Source organism: Desmodus rotundus, chromosome 5, assembly GCF_022682495.2.
Source record: "Desmodus rotundus isolate HL8 chromosome 5, HLdesRot8A.1, whole genome shotgun sequence".
NCBI classification, from domain to species: domain Eukaryota; kingdom Metazoa; phylum Chordata; class Mammalia; order Chiroptera; family Phyllostomidae; genus Desmodus; species Desmodus rotundus.
The window spans coordinates 78,866,346-78,880,063 of record NC_071391.1 but is presented as its reverse complement, the minus strand read 5'-3'; the positions used below and the strand labels follow the sequence as shown (position 1 = coordinate 78,880,063).

At 37.6% G+C, this 13,718-nt stretch overlaps 1 protein-coding gene across 1 annotated transcript in view; it reads right to left on the bottom strand.

Annotated features, from left to right (window-relative positions):
• ATM (ATM serine/threonine kinase) overlaps positions 1-13,718 on the bottom strand; it is a 169,345-nt gene that overhangs the window by 17,651 nt on the left and 137,976 nt on the right. The window contains exons 57-61 of the mRNA XM_024570803.4: positions 13,224-13,340; positions 8,624-8,773; positions 6,635-6,800; positions 4,944-5,030; positions 585-699 (exon numbers count right to left, since the gene is read on the bottom strand). Of these exons, the coding sequence (XP_024426571.2) occupies positions 585-699; positions 4,944-5,030; positions 6,635-6,800; positions 8,624-8,773; positions 13,224-13,340 (635 nt within the window). The remainder of the gene's footprint in view (positions 1-584; positions 700-4,943; positions 5,031-6,634; positions 6,801-8,623; positions 8,774-13,223; positions 13,341-13,718) is intronic.

Genomic DNA, 13,718 nt, shown 5'->3' with positions numbered 1-13,718 from the left:
AGGGAATACAGTCAATAATATTGTAATACTTTTGTATGGTGACTAGATTTATCATCGTGATCACATGTATAGTAAAGTATATAAATGTTGAATCCCTATGCTGTATACCTGAAACTAATAAAATATGGTATGTCAACTATACTTTAATAAAAATATAGTAACTACTAGGTTACTTTGACTAGAATCTGCCTCATTAAAAGTTAAGTACATACACCTACGCTACAGGGAATTGCCAGTTTCTTTTAGCAGGCACTGCAGCTAGATCATAAGCTCCTTTGGAGCAGTCTACATGCTCAACAATGAACGCCTCCGAGTCCCAACAGGAGTTCCAAGCAGTAGGATGAGTTAGCTAGAACAGAGGAGGTTAGGAAGGACAGTACATACAATATACTCTCATATTAAGTGAGGTCCCAGGTGATCTGAAAGGGGAACCTGTTACGATTTTCACCCAGGGTCTTTTCCTTAATACTGGCAAAGCACTGAGATGTAATTCTAGCGATGAATTCTATAATCTACAGAAATCAATTATCCAAGTAATTGTGATACCAACAATCACCTGCCCTACCCTACCTTACATCACTTACCTTCTGAAGACACCTTCAACACCAGTAATGCCCATCCCATCCACAATATCTCTGGTGAGTCTAAAAGGAACGGTTTCAGGAGTAGGAAGGATTTTGCCCTGTTCAAAAGCAACCCCTAAGTGAAAAATGCAGTGAGGTTAGGAGGTTCCATAGCTGACTGACTTTCCTCCCAACTGGCACGTGAACTTCGTAGAGGCACCAAATAATATGTCCCCTATATCCCCTCAGAACTGCAGCACTCAGTAGCTCATTCTTTTTCTGCTCTGCCGGACCTCCTCTCCTCCACCACTGTTCAGGAGGTCCACCTCAAACAAACATTAACTACTTCTTGACATAATTAGAGAAATCTTGATTAAAGGGTGATATTTAAAAATGAAGTAATTATAGGTAGAATTTAAAATGCAGAGGATGTATGTACTAATTTCTATTTATAAAGTCCTTGATCTCTTTCTAACGTAATTCAATTTTACCACTTATTAGATTACACTGTAGAATTTGTAATTTTCTAAAACTACACCTTAGAAATCTTAAACTCTATATTCTAAAACCTCTTCTTCTGCAATTTATTTTATTAAACAGTCTTCAAACTCATTGAGATTTTTAGTCTATTGTCCTCTCTTCCTGCTCAGCTCAGAGTATAGACTGCGAGGTTGGTTACTCTCGCTATACCTCAAACCTCCTTGCCTGACCACACTACCGTTTCAAACTAAAACTTAAACTCCAGGGATGTTCAGGACGGCTGTAAGAAACCATATGATGACACTATTGGCTCTACTACAAATTTAGGATTTTCACCTTAGGAAAGTGACCCTTAAACTGCTTAGCATGTCTTTTTACTTATCCTTTCTATGATTCTTGGTCTCATTTCCATAGTATCGGTTTTGGAATTTTATTGTTATTTTAAGGCCGATTACTATTCTCTCCAATTCTTAGCAAGTTAGCATGCTTTCTATTTCTCAGAAAAAACGGAATAGCTAATATAATTTCCCTCAAGTTCTTTCCTCTCTAGCTTTAGACTTTCCTATTAGTGCTCACTCTTTCCTCCTCTCAATGGAAAAGCTGACATGCCTCCAATGTAAAGCCAACTCTACCCACTCATGTACTTTATAATTTCCCTTGCTATTTTACATATCTTTGTATCTTTCCTATCTTATTAATATCTAATATGTTCACGCCTCTCTCGTATTAAAAAATCAAATAAACCCCCCCCCAAAACCAATAAAAAAAGGACCAAACATGTATCTGTACCAAATCCTACTTTTCCCTTCCCTTCCCTTCTAAACTTCTTGCAGAACAATTCCACATTTTTTAAAATATATTTATTGATTATGCTATTACAGTTGTCCCATTTACCCCCCCACTCCACTCCATCCTGCCCATCCCCCTCCCTCCCACATTCCCCCCCTATAGTTCGTCCATAGGTCATACTTATAAGTTCTTTGGCTTCTACATTTCCTACACTATTTTTACCCTCCCCCTGTCTATTTTCCACCTATCATCTATGCTACTTATTCTCTGTACCTTTCCCCCCCTCTCCCCCTCCCACTCCCTTAATGACAACCCTCATGTTCTAGTTGTTTGCCTAGTTTGCTCTCGTTTTTGTGTTACGTGTGGCCGTTAATAACTGTGAGTTTGCTGTCATTCTTACTGTTCCTATTTTTTATCTTCTTTTTCTTAGGTAACTCCCTTTAACATTTCATATAATAAGGGCTTGGTGATGATGAGCTTCTTTAACTTGACTTTATCTGAGAAGCACTTTATCTGCCCTTCCATTCTAAATGATAGCTTTGCTGGATACAGTAATCTTGGATGTAGGTCCTTGAGTTTAATCTTGGGTAATGTAATTATGATGTGCCTTGGCGTGTTCCTCCTCGGGTCCAGCTTCTTTGGTACTCTCTGAGCTTCCTGGACTTCCCGGAAGTCTATTTCCTTTGCCAGATTGTGGAAGTTCTCCTTCACTATTTGTTCAAATAAGTTTTCAATTTTTTGTTCTTCCTCTTCTCCTTCTGGCACCCCTATAATTCGGATGTTGGAACGTTTCAAGATGTCCTGGAGGTTCCTAAGCCTCTCCTCATTTTTTTGAATTCTTGTTTCTTCATTCTTTTCTGGTTGGATGTTTCTTTCTTCCTTCTGGTCCACACCGTTGATTGGAGTCCTAGTTTCCTTCCCATCACTATTGGTTCCCTATACATTTTCCTTTGTTTCTCTTAGCATAGGCTTCATTTTTTCATCTGTTTTTCGAACAGATTCAACCAAGTCTGTGAGCATATTGATAACCAGTGCTTTGAACTGTGCATCCGATAGGTTGGCTATCTCTTCCTCGCTTAGTTGTATTTTTTCTGGAGCTTTGAAGTGTTCTGTCATTTGGGCCATTTTTTTTTTTTTTTTTTTTTGTCTTGGAGTGTCTGTTACTTTAAGGGGCGGAGCCTTAGGTGTTCACCAGGGCGGGGTAATGCTGGTTGCCAAGCTGTGACGCTGTACGTGGGGGAGGGGCCGAGCGGGAGCAATGGCGCCCGCCTCACTCTCCTCCAGCTTTCAATCTTTCACTCCGCTACCCACAATCAAACTGGGCCCCTCTGGTGCTGGTTCCCGAGTAAGTGGGCCTGTGCACACTCTAGGCCCCTGTGGGTCTCTCCAACAACCTCTCCTGTGAGGCTGGGAGTCTCTTCCGCTGCCGCCCCAACCCCCACAGGCGCTTTCAATCAGAGGTTTGAGGCTTTATTTCCCTGAGCTGGAGCCCTGGGTTACGTGGTCTGCTTCGCTCCCCGCCGTTCGTCAGGTTTATCTGTGGGTGAATGTGGTGCCACGGGGTGCTACCCGCTGCTCTGCCTGCCCCACTCTCCGCCACTCTGAGTCCGGCCCTCTGGGTTTATCTGTGCGTGAATGTGGGGCCGCAGGGTCTGCCAGTGCTCGGACTGCCTGCGCCATTTGTCCCACACTCCGCCAGTCTCAGTTCCGCCACAGCCACTCGAGTCCTCTCCACCCCGGTGCCCGTCTCCGCCCCTCCTACCAGTCTGGATGAATGTTTATTTTCTATTTCCTTGGTGTTGGTCCCCCTTGCTGTTCGATTCTCTGTCAGTTCTGGTTGTGCGAGGAGGCGCAGTGTGTCTACCTACGCCGCCATCTTGGTTCCTCACCCACAATTCCACATTCTTAGTCTATACATCTTTAGCTTTCATTCAGTCCTTGCCTTTTCATAATTTCACTTCATCCATTCTATCCAAAGGTTACTTCCTAAGCTTCTCAGATTGATTAATTGTTAAATGCAAAGGCCTGTTTTCTGTATTCATCTTATTTGACCTTTCTGTAGCAGATATTGCTAAGCCCTTCTTCCTTCATAAAAAATTGTCCTTTGATTTCCAAGATATCCCCATCTCCTGGTTTCCATGACTTGTTGGTTATTCCTCAGTTTTTCTTCTGATTCAGCCTTTTCATGCTGGCATTCCTTACTATTCTCTCCTTAGTTCTATTTATCAAGGCTGATGTATGAGATCAGAATGTCCTTCAGCCCAATGACTTCCAACTGAAATCTATTTGCTGAACATGTTATCACACTTGACTGCTTTGCTCTCCTCTTCATTAAACTGCCTACTCCATCTGGAAATCCCATCAATACCTCAAAACAATGTGCAAAACTAACCTCGTTGCTTCCTTATTCTTTATAAAAGCTGTCGTATTCTTTACAAGAAACTTCAGTTATCCTGGAGTCCCCTCTTTCACTGTTTCCACATCTAATATCACTGGTGCAGTTTACTACAAAAATGTCCTCCAAATCCAATGCCCAGGTCTTTACAAATGTAGTCCAAATCTTTGTCCTCTCTTGTCTAAACTATTACAATACCCACTAACTTGTCTCCTGCTGCCAATACTGCTCCCAATTATCTTCCCAATAATCAGATGTAATTATGTCCTGCTTAAATATATTTTCATTTACTTCCCATAATTTAACAGATTAAAGTTGACACTTCTTAACCTGGATTTTTACAGCCTACAAGCAATCTACCAATCAAGCTACTCAATTACATGCAACCTTTATTCTGGGCACATTGAATGTCTCCTGATTCCTATAGCCTGCTACATCTTCATTATTCCTCCTTTCACATCTGCTCTATCTTCTGCCTGGATTCTGCTTCCTTTGTTTGTCTAAGACCTGGCTGAACTGCCACATCATCTAATAAGCCTCATTCATTATCTGGGTAGAGTTAGCTACTCACTCCACCATCACTGTGTTTATGCCTTTATGTTTACTGCCTTGATGTCTCTAGCTCCCTCATACTTGTAATATCCTGTTTGAAAAACAATACTTCTTGATGACTAAATATTTATTAAACAAAATAAAATGCATCTTTTATTACTTACCTAAATCTATGTGTACAAGTTCTGCTGATTGTTCATTTATCAAGATATTCTGTACGTGTCTATCACCAAGTCCAAGTATGTAACCAACTGGGGGGAAAAAAAACAACCCCGAAATCACTGATATCATCTATTTTTAATAATATATTTAGCTATTATTTCAAATATTATCACTGAATCTATATAATTTTTAAGTAGCTTAGGCTTTTTAACCTACTTAAAGGAAATCATGCACATAACTGGCCATTTGAATTTAACTCATATTTCACTAGCTATTTTTGTTTATATTGCATTTTATAAATCCTAGATGATTTGCTAAAAAGTTTGTTTACTAATAATAAAGCAAATATTTAAAAATATTAGTACTTTGAAATTGGTGTGGGTAAAGTTGAAACCATTATTTACCAGAGACAAAGCAGTACACTGCATGCATTCAACTATTTACTGAGTAACCTATGAATAAATTTTTCATTCTTCAGTGAAACTTTCTTTTGCTCGATTATATTTAAAACAAATTAATCATTAACTCATTTTATCAGGTATATACCATAAAAAAGTGCATTTCTATTTTCAAGACTGACTATGACATGCCTTAAAATCCTTTTAACCTAAGGAAAGACACAGGTGGTGGTACAGAAAAGACACCAAATAGGGAGTCAGGATGTCCAAGTTCCTGGCTAGTTCTGTCATTCACTGGGTCTTACTTTCTTGTTTATAAACTAAGTTAGTTGAATCAGGTTAATGATTCTGAATGTAGAAAAGATCAGATTTCAGAATTACCTACAACTTTTTCAAAACATAAATGCCCTGCCGTACTGGAGCATGGTACCTAAGTGATGGGGGATGTGATCTTTTAGTTAAGAATCAGCAGATTGAAAGATCTCTGAGGTTCCTGTTAGTTCTTATACTCTAATATTTGTTAATTGCTATCTAGTTATTCCAATCACAAATTTTTAAAAAAGTAAAAATATGTTGTACACTATTTAAATATATATCATTATTTTTATTTCAAAAACAAAATTCTATTAAACAGAATCAGCCCTGATCAGTGTGGCTAGGTTGGGTGTCATCCACAGAATGAGAAGTTGCCAGCTTGATTCCCCATCCAGGCACGTGCCTAGGTGTGGGTTTGGTGCCTGGACGGGGCACATGCACGAGGGAACCGTTTCTCTCTCATATTAATGTTTCTCTCTTTCTCACTTCCTTCCCCTCTCTCTAAAAATAAATATATAAAATCTTTAAAAAATCAATCGTGTGGTAATATTCTAACATTATACAAGTTCTGTGCAAAAGTAATCAAAGTAATAAATAACCTTACATGCAGTTGTCATGGGCTTTATTATTCCCCCCCTTAAAAAAATCTCAGAAAATAATATATTATTATCATGGATTTTATTATTTCCAAAGAAAATCTCAGTAAATAATATATTGAATTCAGGAAGAGAAAATAAGCCATATTCTCAAAGCAGAAAATAATAAGCAGTCTTATTTCCCTATCTTGGGGTAGGCAAATTTTCTCCAGCAAAAGCTATGAAGAGCTACAATTAGAAGCTAAAAATCAGGATGAACAAGACACTCAATAATTTAATAAATTAATGATGAAGGCAGTTTGGTTGATAACCACCATCAACACCATCATCCCCTGCAACTGAGAATGTAGGAAGTGCTGAATCTACTCAAACATGTAAGATTACCAATAGAAGAAGTAGCCACACTGCGAGTGTAGGCCAATCGCTTCTCAAACCAAACAGCTGGATCCAAGAATTTTTCCATGCAGAAGTAACGAAAAACTGGTTGGAAATTCTGACAAATATCCATGAAGGTTTTATATTTCTCTTCGTAAGACTTCTTTTGCACATCCTTTAAATAGATCAAATATAAAATATTTTCTCAATATTGTATTCATCTAATTTAAGTCTACTAAGAATATGTATATGGAAAATAGTATAATACACAGAGGCAAAGATATATCTCTACTAACAGTCTGGTCAGGGAAGCAATTAATAACAATTCTAATCCATTTAGGGTTTTCACGTTAATATTAGTGGAAGGAGGCACATCAACAGTGACTGTTTTTGATTCAAGTAAACTTTAACTGGCATGATCCTGTAATCTACATGGAAGTCAACACAAAAATGACAAAGGCAGCTCCAGATAGTCTTAGGTGGCATCACAGCACTAGCTGTGGGACAGGAAACTGAAAAGGAGGAAGAATGAAAGAATCACTAATGGATGGCAAAGCATCTCAAATCTGTCCTTTAACATCTTCTCACTCTACAGCGTAATACTTGCCTGAAGCAAAGCTTATCGACTTCAATGGGCTCAACTCTCACCTAAGTACTGATGTACTAAATCTCTACCTTTGGCCTCGTCATCTTTATTAAGCTCCAGCTGGATATACTTCTTCAACTGCCCACTCAACATCTTCACTTGGATCAATCACTTCCAGATCCAAACTGATCTACCTTCTGGCAAAGCTCAGCCGCTTTATTTTTTGACATAATATATAGTCTCTCCATTTACCTCATCACTCCAACCAGAAAACTGAATGCCACTGATTACTCTTTTTCACCAACCCCACTTCTAATTAGCAATGAAATCCTATCAGTTCTGCCGAGTTAGTATTTCTCATATGTACCCCCATTCCCATTCCTACTATTATGAGTCTTAGTTATGATCCGCTGTCTCATGATTCTAGTCGGCTTTTTCAAAAATACAACCCATGGTGCTGTCAGTTATCTTTCTAAAATGCAAATCTGATATTAATATTCTCAAGGTTCTGTATTGCTTACAGGATAAAGTGCAAATTTCTTAGCATATCATAAAGCGATTCTCCATTTTTTGACTAATGACCACTGCTCCAGTCTTTAATCTGCTCCTTTTCAAAGACTAAGCCTATGCTGTCTTTAACTGCATGTTTATGCCTCCTTCTTTGTTTGTTTTATCTCCTTCTGCTTGGAAAACAAATTCATTTATGAAACTTGGCTGAAACACCATCTCCTCCATAAAGCCTTTCTTGAATCTGATTCTCTCCATTCCCCCGTCCCAGGGAGAACTAACCACCTCCATACCCTGTACAATAAAAGGAAAAGTAAATAAATTTTAGAGTTGGAGAGACAAAGTTCAAATCCTTGTTCCACCATTTATTAGCTAATTGACCTTGGACAAGTGAAATTCTCTGAATTTATTCTCATCTTTCAATGGGATAAATACAATGATGATTAGTCATTACATCTCTGAAATTTCGCATCTGTGAAATCTGACCTGGTATAAAGAAGGCATTCAATAAATGTTGATGACTGAGTAAGACCAAATGGCCAGTGTAATGTGGCAAATGTCTTAGAAGCTCTTTACATTAATTTCATGTAAAAATTATTTCATAATGCTTTTAAAAATTTTTTAGTGTTTTGTTTGTTAAGAATTAGCATACCCCAAACTGGAAGCAAATTAGCGTGCACTGACAAATGTTAAATTTCTCATTAGACAAGGGTTGACGTTATAGTTTAAAAACCTTCCTTTTTCATTTATGCATCCTTTCATTCTGCTGAGCTTACTTTCCTAATACCATTAACAGTTGCCTACTGAAATTAAACCTTTTTGCATTCTATAATACTTGATAACTATCAGCTTTAATAAACTATTAAACAACCTTGCAATAATTCATACTTTTGAGTGTCACTTACCATCATTTTCTTTTGGCATTGATAGGCACTGATATCCTTTGGCCTGTATCTTTTATGAGCACCACTGTCATTGTTAACAAGAAATTCACCAATAGGGACAGTTCCTGTGCACCATTCAAGAACACCACTTCGCTGAGAAAGGGGAACCACCTGAAGTTATGGATTAAATATCTTTCGATTATGGAAGGGCATTAAATAGCATGTGACAATCATTCAACTATCAGAGTCAGTGTGAAGCATTTTTCCAAAGTTGCATTACTATTTTTCTGTCCATAGGAGGGAGACAAAACTCTTTGGAGGAAACTATAAAACTATACTTATACTCAAAGAATAAGATTTCGTAGTCTGCTGCTTAGACTTCTGAGAACCTGCTCACCTCAGTCTCTGCAACTCCCTTGAGAAGTTAATACTGTTGATGATACCCTTCATCACCTGTGACTAAACTGTACTTACCTTAGTCCATTTGGAAGAGGATTTACCCTGCTTTCCTTATACTTTTAATATCAAACAAATCTGAAGAAATTTCCCTTTGGAAAATATTGAATGTAGCCTCAGTTTTAGTATACCTTAATAATTGCAAGTATATGTATTGTTGTTTTATAGTCTTGTTACCTTTACCAAAGGGAAATGTATTCCTAAACATAAAATGAGCAATTTTACTGGGAAGATTATAAACCATGACATGTTATAAACAAACTGGAAGTATAGAAAATGACATAAGCAAATACCCTTTTACCCACCAAACAGCTTTATCAAATCTCAGATTTTCTCATATTTGCTGGGAGAAGAGTCTCCCTCTGGACTCCTCACTCACCACATGCGCCTCCCCAGATGGCATGCATGTTAGCTGCTTCAGGTAGATGCTTGCTTATCATGTTCATGTATTTTTTGTATACCTGAATCTAATATAACCAATATAAAATTGTATACCAACTATATTTAAATTGAAAAATAAATTTATAAAATATTCTAGGTGAAGGCCTTCTCTCTTTCATGCTTTCCAGCAATGAAAGCTGCTTGGAAACCTTAGCTGCTTTCTGAGAAAATCAGGACGTACTCCTATAGTCCATACTTTTTGCAACCCACTGTGACCCAATTCTTCGGTCATCCTCTTTGCTACATAAAAGCCTGGCACATAGAGCATTAAAATTTCCTTTCATTCACATTACAGAATATCTGCCCTCTGAGAACTTCTCAGCAATCATTAAAGTATATGCCAGACAGAAGACCACTAACAGCTCATCAACTTTGTCCTACAATTAAGCTAGATCAATAGACAGCAAAGTAACAAGACTGGCAGGTCTCAAAGGATGGTCCCTGAACCACAGCTGCATCAGTATCACTTGGTACCTTGATAGATATGCATATTCTCAGGCTCCATCCTAGAATTAGAAATTCTGAGAATGAGGCTTGGCAATCTATGTTTTACCAACCTTCCAAGTGATTATGATGTCTGCTCAGTTTAACTTTTCTTTAATACTAAGCCTTAAGATTTTATTGAGTAATGCTGAGCTTTGAAGGGCTAAGTTTAACTTCTGTTTAGCATTCATTGAGGGCTAACAAGTTTTTTTTTAACTGGTAATGGAAAGCATCAATTATATTAGTTAACATCCTTAAAAAATTCTATGTAATAAATTTCTCATAAATCTTGAAGTCTAAGAGAAAAAGTGCTTTTGAATAATATGTTTCTCTACCTCCACCCCATCCAACTAAAAAATGAGTCGTTTCAAAATTAAGTTCTGATTTCAATTATAATAGCCTGACTCAATCAGAATTTTGGAGGGCATATCTAACCTTTCCCCATTTTCCTACTTGGGGTTTTCAGTTTAACAATATTTTTTACAATTAAAAAAAAAGGTGATTTGCCAAAAAATACAATAAAGATAAAAAAATAATAATTTTTTTAAAAGGTGCTTTGTGGAAAACTTAAATATTTAAAGAACGCGTACTACCCATAATCCCATCACACTCAGTGATAATAGCATTTTAGGCTTATTCAGGAACTGATTTCTTATAAATGTATATATGCGTGCACATCTGTTTTAAGACTACGCTGTCTTTTTAATCTGTCTATTCTTATGCCACAAACTATACCATCATCATTACTAAAGCTTTATCACTTGCCTAAGTATAACTGGATAAAGTCTACTCTCATCTATTACTTTTTATCAAAGACAGCTTAGTTATTCTCACCAATATATTTTTCAAGAAAAACTTTAAAAAAATTTATTTATTGATTTGAGAGAGAGGAAGGGAGGGAGGTGTGAAGAGTTGAGTTGGGGGAGAGAAAGAAAGAGAAACATCAATTTGTTGTTCCACTTATTTATGCATTTACTGGTTGATTCTTCTATGTGCTCTGACTAGGGATCCAACCCACAGCCTTGGCATGTAGAGACAACACTCTAACCAACCGAGCTACCTGGCCAGGCCCTCAAGATAAACCTTTAAATCATTTTTCCAAGTAATAGAAAATTTCATTGGGATTTCACTGTCCATGCTTTAATTTGATGTGCTGACATCTTTCAGTGCCTTCTCATTTAAGACACGGTACCATTCTCTTATCTTACTTTTCCTTTACTCTTTCTTGTTATATTTTTATAATTTTTTCATGTAGTCAATACTTTTTATTACTGTGAGAGGGACTTTTTCAATTATATATTTAAACTAGTCTTAGTTAATGGTTAAGATACTTCTTGGTTAAGCAGAGTGAACTTGCTAGAGAAAACAAACTCATGCTGGTACGTACCATTTTGTGGGTATAAGAAACAGATAGATATGGGGCTACCACAAATGTCTCTAAAGGGCTGCTTCTGTACTGCACAGTGAATTACTCATACATTTCCTGAATTTGTTCATACCTTCACAGAAACATGAACAATGACTAAACAAATAAGCCTTGTTACAGAAGTAATAGAATAAAGGGCAAATATGAGATACAGAAATGAAACCTAAAAGGACACACCTATGGAAAACAGACCCTTCAAAATGAGGGTTTACTGTTATTTAAAATATAAACATTTAAATAAGCATTCAATGTAGAGTTCAAAAATCATTAACTAATAGAATAATGTGACTTGAGAACTGTCCTCTCAGGCAAACTACTGGAGGAAGTGCAAATTGGCACACCCCTCCAGTATGGGTAATCTGACAATATCTCCCAATTATAGGTGTGAGGCAGGAAAGAATAGGAAACAAAGGCCTCAAGCTCTACACCTCCCCTTTCAGGCTTGGCTGGAATCACAGATGTGACTTTCATTGACCACCTGTTCCCCTGCTTCCCTCTTCCTAATTTCCTATAATTGAGAAGACTAAAAAGAAATTGGTATCTGGAGAGGAGAGACAAGGTTGGCCTGAGTTGGCAGTGATCCTACCAGCTTTAAAAGCCAAGGACAATCCTAGCTGACGTTTAATAAAAACCTTCCACCCAGACCCCATCAGCAAGTCTCACTCTCTGAGGTCACCCACTGTCACTTTCTGAATGCATTCTGTAGCTTTAATAAATTTACTGTGCTTTGTCATGCTCTCAAATTCCTTCTTGTTCTGTGACAAGAACCTGGATTGGGTTGAGGCCTCTCCTGGCCTCCGCAGGTGCCGCCTGGCATCAGGCGCACTTCTCATCTGACCCATGAATGCAACTATTGGAAATGTACCCCACAAACTGACCTGCATGTATACATGAAAAATTGTATGTTCGATGTCATTCACTGCGGCATAGCACTGTTTGCCATAGCAAAAGACTACTTATGACACAAACGCCCACTGTATACAGTAAGGGCTTGTATAATAACCATGTAATACACAAACTACAGCTCTGAAAAAACGAGAAAGACCTCTACTGTTAAATTAAAAACAAGATATAATAAAATAAAATAAAAACAAGATGAGATGCATGTTGTCTTTTCTCTAAGAAATGGGGGAACAGTGACATATATTCATATATTCTATTTGTATAACCTCGAAACAAATGAAAATAGTACTTATAAGGATGAAAAAGGGGTAGAGTGGATGAAGCTGATAGGATTAAAGGTGAGAGAAGACTTCTCTTTTCATACCTTTTTCAACTGCTGGATTTTTGACACATGCAAACTTATTACATAGTCAAAAATTAACAAATTTAAAAGCCTATTTTATGTGCTATAGTCTTCATTAACTCAGTATTTTCTTCTTAATACCACTTTTATTCTTAAGAGTACTTTTATACCAGAAATAAAGCCCAATGGTTAAAGATAAAGAAAAAAATATTTTCATTAATTACAAGAAACATCTAACTGCAGTTAATATTAATGAGTTCTTAAAAAAAATAAACAAACAAACAAAAAAACTAACAGTAAGGCTAAATCAGAGGTTGCCAATCTACGGTCGTTAGACCAAACCCAGACGCAGACTGTTTTCTATAGCCTGTGAGCTAAGAACGGGGTTTCAGATGGAAAAGGATTCTAAAGAAAATATGAAGATTATGTGACAGAGACCTTTTGTGGCCCACAAAGTTTCAAATGTTTAATATCTTGTCTTTCAGAAAAGAAACTTGCTGACCCCCTGGTCTGAATAATGGCATCATTTTTATGCTCTTGTTGAAGCAGCAGAAATATAAACTACTGACCTTGTATGTACAGATGGTCAATTTCCTCTTCCTGGTCTCCGTGTTTCTCTGCAGTAGTGTGTTACACATCTGGAACACCTGCTGCATGACAGCATCTTGTCTCAGGTCATCTCGGCCCTTCAGGGAAATGAAAACACGAATAACTAAGCATAGTTCATTTTCTTATTATAAAACCATACCAAAGGTCATCTGAGGACAGCGAAGAGCAATCAGAAATCAATCTGAGCATCAGTGCCTCTCTTAACAGTCTTAAACAATTAAGACCTAAGGCGATTCCTTCCTTCAGAATAAGGTATAACACACTGGACACGCAGAGCAATTAGGAAGGAAGTTCCCCCTAGCTGCTTTTGTAATTAGACTAACGGGAACTCCTCCACCTGAGGGCAAGCTGCAAAATACTAGGGTGGGACAACAGAGTTATCTCCTAACACTACTCCTCAGGAAGGCCCAGGGAGCTTTTGAGCAAAGTAAGGGAGGAATGCTGTCCCTTTCTGG